Genomic DNA, 11,151 nt, shown 5'->3' with positions numbered 1-11,151 from the left:
GTGTGTTTACACTTTAAATAACATGTAAATGTGTTTACTAAAAAATAGTAAACACACACATTAGCTCTTGTGAAACTGGTTAGTTTTATGACAAATAAACAAAGTTGTATAAAATGTTAAAGTAAATTGATGGCTGAAAGAACTCCCTCCAGACATACAAAATAGAAACATGTGTCAATTGCCTAAAGATGGTGCTATTATATTATTTACAGAGCAAACATTATTTAAATGAGTTACATTTCACAAATATGTTCTGTGGCTGGTTAAGAGAAGAGAGTTGTTCAAATAAATTTAGGAGACCAACAGTACAGTAAAAGATGAGCCTTTATTTATGCAATAAGAAAAGCATGTGTTCTTAATACTGTTTTTTACAAATGATTCATGGATCAGTGACAAAACAATTAACTGAAGCTCCCAACCAAATTTCAGCATCCCTTTAAACAGGTGGAACAAGTAGGGTAAGGGCTGTACTGACTGAACATGCATGAGCGTAGGTGCAAGTCAGCTGGGTGTAACCGTGACTGCAACGATCAAATTCCTTCGAGTTTTAGCAAGATGAGTAATTTACCAGCAAAATTTAGCTAAACGGAAAGAAAAACTGCTTTTTCTATGAAAGACCACAAACAGAAGAAAAAAAAACCAAAAACATGTGCTGTACAAATATGACCTTGTTGCAAATAGGATGTTGTCTGAACAACAGTGTCTCATGTAGGTTTATGTGAGGTTAATTGATCTGGTAAGGCACCACTTGAATTTGCAGTACAACACGTGTGACTGGTGCTTTGAACAGAGGACAACCTGCAGGTGTGTGTGTGTGCCGATTTTGGACTGTTCAAAAAAAAAAAAGGTTTGCACAATCTGAAAAAGACCATTATGATATAAAAACATTTATACACGTCTCTTACAAAAGGGGGGAGACAATGGCATTCTGCTGCATATGGGTTAGAATTCACATTACAATAAATATAAACAGGTCGAGAGAAGATTAAAGAAAAAGAAACTGACATTAATCGCTTTACATTCAAGTCAAAGTTATAATGCAGAATGGAAAAGAGGTGAAGAAACAAAAAACCCAGCGAGGCAATTCTACATTTGGCAAGAGCCAATAAAACCCGGACAAACAAGACCAGTGATGTCCTTTCCTGAGGTCTTTCCTGAGGTCAATTTTGATATTTAACTTCATACAGTACATTGACTCAGTACAGACCTGCTGACCCAGTAGAACCTTAAAAATGTATGTCATGTTATCTAAAAAAAAACCTTATATTTAAATCATTCCTTATTACTACTCACCTTTGAGAAAGTCGAGGCAGATTCACATGATTACATTTTACTTAATGCGATTTTGGCAATAGTGACATGCTCTGAATCAGATGACCCAAACCCCTCTAAAGGTTTCTTTTGTACTTATTTATTGTCAGTGTTAATTCACATCTAGAGTCTCTGAATTATCCTTCCCTATGGATGTTAACGTCAATGTAACGACTCAATTAAGAAGTGAATGCAATAATCAGAAAACTCTTAAAACGGTGACACTCGGGAGTAAGAGCATCACAGGGTGACCTGGTCCAAATTGGGTTTGTCCTCAACTGGGCTGCATATTCCCACATGCTGCTTTAACTTTAGCCAAACTGGAAGAAGAAATTTCCAGGTCCAGAGTCTGAAATCAGAAAGGAACTTGTCAATGAGATATCCCTCTGCAGAGTATTTCTCAATAAACATAACCAGAAAACAAACAAACAAACCTTGATTGTTGTCATAACTAAAGCCTCCACCATGGCCCCCAAAGAAAGCTCTGAAGATGTTGTTTGCATCAAAATCTAGAGAAAGCAAAAGAAAATATGGGGTTAGAAGGTGATGACTTTCAAGGAGGAAAAAGTATCAAAAAGTACCTGAATTTAACACAATAGGATTTTACTAGTGGTAAAATAGTTTCTTACATTTTATCACTTGCACTGCAATCACTTGACCAACTGCATTTGGTTAAGTGATTGTCCTTAGGATCTTGGGCAAGACTGTCTTTCTAATTTTCTACAATTTACAAGCGTACTCAACTGACCATCTGTAGCCTGCCCTCAGTGTCCTAAATGAATTTAAACCTTCCTCCTGCTCTTAACATTGTGCTCACTTCAGCGGAATCAAACGCATCAAGGGAGACTGCCGCAATCAATACTGGTATTACCAGCGCCACTTCGGCCACAGTCTTGTAGTCCAGGAACACTATTTCCAAGAGAAGTAATAACAAGTCGGCATGATTCTCTAAATGTGGGATTTCCCGATCCTGCGGGCACTCGCTTGAGCAGGAGGAAATCCCGCAGCACGGCACCATAGCGGTTATTGGCGGTGCTGTGTGTGAATTATTTCAAGTTACATTAGAATGACCTCTGTGTTCAATGTTCAACATTGCAATAGATCAAACTGAGTTGTTTATCCTTTGCATTAAACTCAGTTCTCTTCCATCCAAATACTGACCTGTAGGTTGAATGTAAATTCAGACAAAGAAAAGCAACAATCTTAAGTATCTACCTCCACCATCAAAGCTGTTGTCCTCATCCAGGTCGTGTCCACTGTCATAGCGGACCTTCTTCTTTGGGTCGGAGAGCACAGTGAAGGCTTCACCGACCTCCTTGAATTTCTTTTCCTCCTCCTTTTGAACCTCTGGAGTCGCTGAACTGTGGCGGTCTGCAAGATATTGATATAATACAGCAGGAACCATGTATAACATTAAATAAAATCTAAATGCACACTCTGAACGCATGTTTTAGAGACAATGGGTTACCTGGGTGGTGCATAAGGGCTCGTTTGCGATAACCCTTTTTGATCTCGTCCTCTGTGGCATTCTTGCCGACCCCGAGTACCTTGTAGTAATCTTTCCTCTTGCTCTTCTTCAGCTCCAGCTGTGCCGTCTTCAGTAGATGCTTATGCTCTACAGTAAGAAAATACACATCGGACCACATGAGTATGTGCACAGGACAAGCCCGACAATCGTTTCAGATAAGTAAACAGCCACTGACCTGACGTTTTTTCTGTTTGGTAAACTTTTTCATAGTCACGGACAGCTTCATCATACTGCTCTGTGTTCATGTAACTACAGGTCACACACAAAGTCAAAGTCAATCAAAACTGCACAATACTTGACAGTGGGACAAAAAATGCTAAAATGTTGAATGTATAGCATACCACTGAGCTCTTCTTAAATAGGCCTTGATGTATGTGTCATCGAGTTTGATCGCACTGGTGCAGTCTTCAATAGCTTGATTTAGTTTCTTCAGCTGTTGATGAGGAAATATTAATGGACAGTAAAGTGATAAGACACAGAGTTAACATCCACCCTCAGAGATCAAATCACAAATGCACAGCACTATTAAGGACCACAAATATGTTGCACCATTTTTTGAAGGTCTTGTTGCATTTACCTTTGTCCCTGCTGTGGCTCTGTTGGAGTACAATTTAGCATTTGTCTTGATATTGTTGGGGTCTATCGCCAGGGCCTCAGTATACAGCTGGTATGCAGCATCATAGTTGTAGTTCTTGAATGCCTGATTTCCTTCTTCCTTCTTGGCTTTCAGTGCTTTGGCATTCTAATGTAGAAAGAGAGAAAAAAAAGTATTTAATTGCACTTGAAATATAAGATATCTATATTAACCATTTGCCTGTAACCTTTGATTTTTGTTCCATATTTCCTTGTTTACTAAATTAATCAGATTTCAGATTTTACAGTGTTGTGTTTGGAGTTCTCTTGAAACCCCAAAAAACTGTTCAGCTTATATTACATGCATTTCATTCCTCATAAATTATGGACAATTTATCAAGTCAAAAAGCTAGATGGCTTTTTAAAATTGTTAACAAGTTAATGCACAATTCGTAATTTATAGATTCTATGGTCCACTGGAGAATAATCTGTTTTAAATCAAAACAGGTAAAATAACCCAGTTTCCTCACAGTACAAAAACATGCAGGTTAAGTGGACATTCTAAATTGACCATGAGTGTGAGAGTGAATGCACGTTTGTCTCTGTGTGGCCCTGCGATGGACTGGCGACCTGTCCAGGGTGTACCCTGCCCCTTTTGCCCCATGTCAGCTGGGATTGACACCAGTGGCCCTGCCACCCTCACATGGAGGATAAAGCAGTAGATGATGAAAACCCTTGTTTATCACAACAAACCTTGATTAAAATTACAAAAATTAGGGTTCTACCTTGCAGGCAAGCCGGGCCTTCTCATGGTCAGGTGCCATTCGCAGAGCCTGGATGAAGAACTGTACAGCTTTGTCAATGCAGTCCTCATAGTAAAGACATAGACCTCGAACGTATAGTGCGTCTGCGTTCGTTGAATCCATTCGCAGGATGTCACTGTAACAGAAGGTTTTGTTTTAAGTCCACACACATTTTTTTGATATGTAAAAAAATAAACAATATGTAATAAACACAATGTAATATTTGCTCTCAGCTACACATCTACACAAACACACTCAGCTGCTGCACTAAGTGCGCACACACACACATGCACACACAGATTCACTGCTATCTCTCTCGTGCATTAAAAAAAAAAATATAGCGTTGTATGCGGTGCAAACGGTTAATAATTGGTAAAATACCATAATGTACATTTTTGGCCATACCACTCAGCACTAACTAACTGTACATACATAAAGGAATTGTGATATACCCTGTGTTTCTTTTATCTATTTAAGTGTTTGGGTGTCCTTCTGCTGCCACATATTAGAAGATAATCTAATATGTGTCAGTGAGCCAATAAGCATGCAGCATGCTGTTTGAACGAGATATAGCGTAATTGGTCGTCTTGAGGTATGTGGGAAGTTACGACTGGAGACAGAGCTCATTCCTTGTGAAGCTGTGTTGTGTTTTGAAAGGTTTGTGCTTGTTCAATGAATGAGTGACACTACACATTTAATTAGACACTGGATAGTTCATGGAATAAATGTGAGTTTCTACATAATACTCCCGCATTACATATTTGAAATCCAGATGTTTAAGGAGCAATGTGATCATGACATCATGAAATCTATATGCAAGTTAGCACACCATCAAAATGATATTAAAAGGAACTACATTGTGTTGTTTTAAAACACTTTATGAAGATGAGAAGCTAGTTCTAGAAAGTAGGGAGTGCAACACCATTTCATTCATAATAAAAGCTTGATTATTCCCACCTTGCTACAGACTGAGCTTCTGGATAGCGTCCTAGCAGAGCAAGACACTCAGCCTTGAGGATTTTAAAGCGGTGGCAGGCAGAAGCCATAGCTAAAGCCCGGTCCATACAGTACACCACCTGAATCAGAGCAAAAAAACAACAAACGATATATATCTTTTTCAACTGATAAAAGGTAGGATCTTGAGGTAGGATGCCTTGAAATAATGTATTACATTACATACCAAAGCCAAATTTATAATTATATAATTTGCCATTTAAAAAAAGGAAACAGTTGGAGAATGTGTGTGAAGTACCTTTCTGAAATCCCGCTTCTCGAAGCCAAACTCAGCCATTCGCTCATACTCGAGGAGAGTCCCTGCGTTCTTATTCTAAAATAAAACAGATATCTATCAGTAATGTCTCTGCCAAGATGAGCATGAGGATACAGTATTTCTCACAAAAGTAGATGCTTGCTGGCAGCAGCCGTGTTCACCTAAATGACCTAGAGAGAGAACAAGCCCAATGCTGAGGCGTGCCCGTCTGCTCAGAACTGCATGTTCATCAAAGGCAACTACACAGCTAAAGCAGATACAATATTATGCTGAGTATGCCGAGACTATGACAAATGGGTCAAAATGTTACTGAACGAGCTGCACACAGCTCTGCAATATAACTATACGGCAAAACACACATTTTGACATTTGTGAGAAACGTTATAATGCCCACCTCCTGGTGGGCCTCTCTGTTGCTGGGCTCCAACTCTAGAACCTTCTGAAAGCAGCGACTGGCTGCCATGGCATTTCCCAACAACAGGTGACACTTTCCCTCACGTAGATGACCCTGTGTGACAAGATGGGCAAATTTGTATGTCAATGTAAAATACGTAAATAAATAAATAAATTAAAATCTACATATGGAACTCCGTCATTCAAGTGCAAACAAAGTCTGAATATGTGTTAAAAGATGAGATGGCAGAGCTCCTTGATTTAAAAGGCTGTTCAACCTGACCTTCATGAAGCAGTCATCCAGTCGTACAGCCTGCTGAGAATCTTCGAGGGCCTCTCGAAAACGGAAGAGCATCATGAGGGTGGCCGCCCTGTTGCCATAATAACTTGCATTTCTGGGGCAAGCATCTGAAAATTAAAAAAATAAATAAAAACAAAAAACACATGGAGGGCAATGACAACTCTTTCAAATGTTCCTTAAATGACCAGACAATACTTTTGTCAGACTAACACTACGTTTTGCATGGTGAACATATTAGACCCAAAATACGCAAGACACAGGTAAGCATTATTAATGGCAATCTAAGTTGAGTACTTTTATGTCTGAGTGACCACACAAAAACAAATAGATGGAAAGCTTGTCTGTCCATAGCATTGTTTTCTCAGATGTCAGCAAATAGATTTGCTTCAGTTTTCTTGAAGACATTTCACCTCATTTCACCTCCTAGAGGACTCTAGGAGTGACTATTATTGGTGTCACGATTATCCAAATCCTTGTTTCAAATGTATTTTAAGGTCACAATTTGATTCGACTCTCAATCTTTATTCTCTCTTTTAGTGCAGATGATTCTGCCATATTTAGACTTGTCTAGTTTAGTCTAGGATCATTAGTTTTATGTCATGATAGCCCTTTTTTTTTAAATCATGATATAATGTCAATTTGTTTGCAATGCACCACACTAAGGCCTTATTGTCAAATCCAGGGTTTTCCACCACTGAATAAGGTCACATGTCTAATGCTACAACAAGTATATAGTGCGAGTTATGGCTTTAGCACAAGTTGAATTTTGAGGACGTTTTGCTTCAAATGAGGACAGAAGAGTTGCCTGTGTCACGTCTATGTCCTTACGATGCACGTGAAAATGTCCTGTGCTTTGCTACACGCACATAACATAGCTTACACACTGTGGTCTTCTTGTCGACAATGCAAATGTTGTTGGCTAAACTCACTAATTTGAGGATCAGGTCTGTCTATTTGTGTTCAAGCCTAAATTCTGGTGGTTCCTGCTATTCAGATAAATATTTGGTGATGTACAGTTGTGTTCAAAATAATAATAAAATAATTTTATAAATAAATAAAAATGTGAATAAAGCACAAAATCCTGGTATGTGATACTATGGTGTCGGGCCCATTTATAGCATTCCAGGGATCATGGATCAGTTTGCCTACATCAAAATACTTGAAGAGGTCATGTTGCCTTATGCTGAAGAGGAAATGCCCTTGAAATGGGTGTTTCAACAAGACAATGACCCCCAAACACACCAGTAAGTGAGCAACATCTTGGTTCCAGACCAACAAAATGAATATATCTGCTCACCAATGGCTTTGGTATAGTAGTTGAAAGCCTCAGAGTAGTCTTTCCTGCTGTAGAGTGCATTTCCTTGCTCTTTGAAGCATTCAGCTTGACTGGAGAGAGGAGAAACAGAAGCAAAAGTCAAGGTGGAGGGAGTAGTTTACAAACATAAAACAAACAAATAAAGGCATAAACACCACAAACTACTCTGCACAAAACCAGTTGATTTTTTATTTTCATCTACTGGGTAACTTCTGGTGTATAGGGCAGACATTGAGTTTGTCTGAGAGGACAAAACTATGAGGTTCCACCAGGAACTGGGACAGCAAAGTGGGGTACTCACAATCCCGACAGCTTCAGAACTAAACATAGCAGTAAAATTTGTCTGAGGCAGGTAGTCAAGACACGCCCGGTGCGAAAGGGTAAGTCAACACTGATGTGCATCAGGAAGTTAAAATTCGTTGTGGTCATCACAGCAGTCTTTTCCCTTCAGCTTATATCCAAAAGGACAGTTCAGGAGTAGGCATGGGACGATATGAAAACTTTATGTCACAGATGCTGACAGTATTTTCAAGTCATTTTTGTGAAAGATTCACACAATTTGTCTAATGGAAATTAGACAAATTTGTGCCACAAAAGCACAAATTCTGTGCTTTTGAAGCACAGAATGTTATTGTAATTGTGAACCTGTAGCACATGGATTAAAAGCCAATTTAAAGATCACTAGAGAAATGTAGTAGTGAGATTCTAATTCTGGTCTGTCCTATGGAAACTGGTAATTGTGTTATAATAAAGTAATGCGGTGTTACATAAAGATACAGCAGAATCTCTGAATCATCTCAACAGCCCGGATGTATTTAAAAGAATAAATGTGTCACTCTGTCCATGTTCAACATGCCAAAAAGAGGCAAATCGATTTATGATACAACTGCAGATAACATAATTCACCTAATATCTATTCTACACACAGTGGTGTTGTTTATTATATAAGCTTGTTACATTCATACTTGCTTTTTGCAAAATGCTACATCTGTAATTTGAAGAATTGCTAGAGGATTTGCATGTTGTCTTAGCGACAGCCTTATTTTCTTGCTCAACTCCATAGCACTATGATTATAGGACACATTTTTAACATTTTATCGCCAAATTTGACTATCTGGAATTACCATTACATATATGTTATGTCATTTTGACTTTGTAATTTCATTGTGATATCTGTGATGTCATTAGTCTGAAACTGGAATTAGAGATATCTACAATGACAAACCGCACACACATAAATGGCAAAAATGTACATAATTCTAACTAGCAAAAACTGAATTACATTTATCTGTAACCTTAGTTTTGACTAGTAATTGTGACGTTGCAGGTATCAATAGTGAATATCCTGTCTACAGATTAAATGTTAAAACCCCTTGCCATACTGTGTATGTATGTGTCAAAGAAGTGACAACTCCCTAATTCTGGTTCCAAGGAATGTTTTATTGTCAAATTACTCAACAAAGCTCTTTACTGAGTAAATGTTCAATTCAGCGACACAAAACCTTATCTTAGGTCTGACATGCAGGTGAAGTTTCTAAATGTCAAAAGAGGGAAAACAAGACGTATAACATTGAGTCACATGGTAAACACTGAACAATTTCAGTTTGTACTTAGAACAGCAATACCTTTATTCTCTTTTCAAGTATAGTACATTATATTGTTTTATTTTTAGCTAAGTTTATTCTTTCAATTTTAACATATTATCATGTTTACGTTGCACGTTACCGTACTTACTGTTTTTAAAAACTGTCACCATCTTATGATAGTGTACTATACAACCTGTCTAAATCTGAACTCTGGTGTCTTAAGACAACTTCTTTAACAAGGTGACGATTACATATGTCTGGGGAAGTTATTAATCGATGCGATTTAATTTTTAGTTGAGGTAGCTCGCGGCTAGCCCCCCCAACTACATTCATATCGAAATTTCTCGAAAATCGAAACCGGACTTGGCGCTACAAACTGCAGTTAGACAGTTTAAGGGAGAAATGTTAGCATTTTCAACATGTATTTTCAAAACATGTCCAAAAAAACAACAGGTTAATTAGCCTACAGTTACCTCAACTAACGTCAACACATGATTGTTTCTGGATGTCGGCAACAGCTAGATATTGATCTCGACACTACTGTCATGAGGGGCCGGTCGGCAACTGTTACGTCAGAAAACGTTTGTAGTCTAAAGCATGGTGTATAATTTTCATACATAGAGAATCAAGAAAGAGAAGTAATTAATCGCCTGTCATTGAACAGAAACCGACACAATAAAGATTTCTGGAAAAACACGCTGCTGCCGTCTTACTCTCGGCATGCTAGCCTTGTTAGCTCGTCTCCGGGCTCAGGTGTCTGAACCTCGCCTGCGAGTGAAAGCTTGAATTCAGTCGGGCTATTATTCGACTTACACACACAGCACAATTAACGGAAACTATGAAATTGGTGAGTTACCGCTCCAGGTCTTCCTCCATGGGAATATGGGTCTCTGGCTCCACCGGCACGTCCATGTCAACAGCTGCCATTTTTTCTGGAAAGGACGAACAAGAACGTACGTCACTTCCGGAACATTATTTCTTTATTTATTGTTTTATATAAATTGAGGTCATGAGCATGAAAGGCCATTTTCGCCACTTGGAAAATACAAATATATATAAGTAAGTCTTAATAATGAGCTACTGAGTCAAAAGAATGATAAACTAATTCATAATAATGAGAAAGTATCTCATAATTGAGATACTAAGTCGTAATTATTATATACTACCTCATAATAATGAGATACTACCTCATAATAATGAAACACTACCTCATAATAATGAGATACTATCTTATCTTTTTTCAAAAATATATACTATATTACTGTCCATGTGTCTTATACTCATAGTTAATAATAAGGATGGGCTATAATTCAATTATGAATAATATCACACAAAAGAGCAAGAAAATACAGTACAGTATCTATATAAATATAATATTAACTTTATGTATTTATATATTTATGCATTGTGTAACACATGTACCTGCTTAACCTGAGGTTTGTTTATAAAGTACAGTTAACTGTTTTTTTCTTTCTAATATCACTCAGAAATGTATCATGTTAATTATATTATTACCATGTTTTTGTTGTGATATCACCCAGTCCTTATTCATCACTTATTAAATATGTTGTATTGATTGTAAATCAGTTTAAGAATGTTTCGCACAGAGCTTTTTTGTCAACAAATTAACATAAATGATTAATGTCAATGTAAAATATGGTTATTGTAAAGTACAGTTAAATCTTAATTTATAGTAATATATTATAAGGGTTGTGGATTAGTGAAGTGATGTTGTTAATAAAGAACACACACACAAAATAAGATTTTGTACAGCAAAAATGTGGACCCCTTATTTGATCTACAACCCTAAAACCAGGTCCTAACCTAGAAACAGGTCTTTTCAACCTGAGGACCAGGTAAAATATTCTAATTTTCCCAAAATGTCCTCTCTTTATGTGGTTTTTAAGTCAAAGTCAACCACTCACACATACACACACCTTTATCATTGTTGATGTATACCATAAGACAACTATCATTCAAATTTGTTATATACCACTAGAGGGCAGTGTAGCACCATTAAATATAAGCAAGCTCAAGCACACAGAGTGTTTTGACTCTGGCGAAAGGATTA

At 37.6% G+C, this 11,151-nt stretch overlaps 2 protein-coding genes across 2 annotated transcripts in view; both read right to left on the bottom strand.

Moving 5' to 3' along the window:
* Nucleotides 1-306: 306 nt before the first annotated feature.
* On the bottom strand, nt 307-10,039 carry LOC122759124 (dnaJ homolog subfamily C member 7-like). The gene is made up of 14 exons (XM_044013700.1): nt 9,937-10,039; nt 7,477-7,565; nt 6,162-6,286; nt 5,880-5,993; nt 5,468-5,542; nt 5,173-5,291; nt 4,198-4,351; nt 3,417-3,581; nt 3,181-3,272; nt 3,015-3,088; nt 2,780-2,926; nt 2,527-2,682; nt 1,746-1,820; nt 307-1,660 (listed from the first exon to the last, which is right to left on the bottom strand). Exons 1-14 carry the CDS (start codon nt 10,005-10,007, stop codon nt 1,623-1,625), a joined length of 1,494 nt encoding a protein of 497 aa, XP_043869635.1. The 5' UTR covers nt 10,008-10,039; the 3' UTR covers nt 307-1,622.
* The window catches only part of LOC122759123 (zinc finger protein 385C-like), a 79,896-nt gene continuing 69,051 nt past the window's right edge, over nt 307-11,151 (bottom strand). Inside the window, exon 9 of the mRNA XM_044013698.1 lies at nt 307-817. Coding sequence (XP_043869633.1) covers nt 725-817 — 93 coding nt within the window. The 3' untranslated portion in view covers nt 307-724. The remainder of the gene's footprint in view (nt 818-11,151) is intronic.

This window comes from Solea senegalensis, linkage group LG18 (genome assembly GCF_019176455.1).
Source record: "Solea senegalensis isolate Sse05_10M linkage group LG18, IFAPA_SoseM_1, whole genome shotgun sequence".
In the NCBI taxonomy this organism is placed as follows: Eukaryota; Metazoa; Chordata; class Actinopteri; order Pleuronectiformes; family Soleidae; genus Solea; species Solea senegalensis.
This window is presented reverse-complemented; position numbering and strand designations above follow the sequence as displayed.

Bases quoted from the DNA above. Each gene is read 5' to 3' on its own strand.
- LOC122759124 (XM_044013700.1), bottom strand. From the start codon at position 10,007: ATGGCAGCTGTTGACATGGACGTGCCGGTGGAGCCAGAGACCCATATT. The intron at 7,566-9,936 runs GTAACTCACCAA...TCCTCTCTCCAG, and splicing joins ATGGAGGAAGACCTGGAGCG to TCAAGCTGAATGCTTCAAAG. The intron at 2,683-2,779 runs GTAACCCATTGT...AATATCTTGCAG, and splicing joins AGCCCTTATGCACCACCCAG to ACCGCCACAGTTCAGCGACT.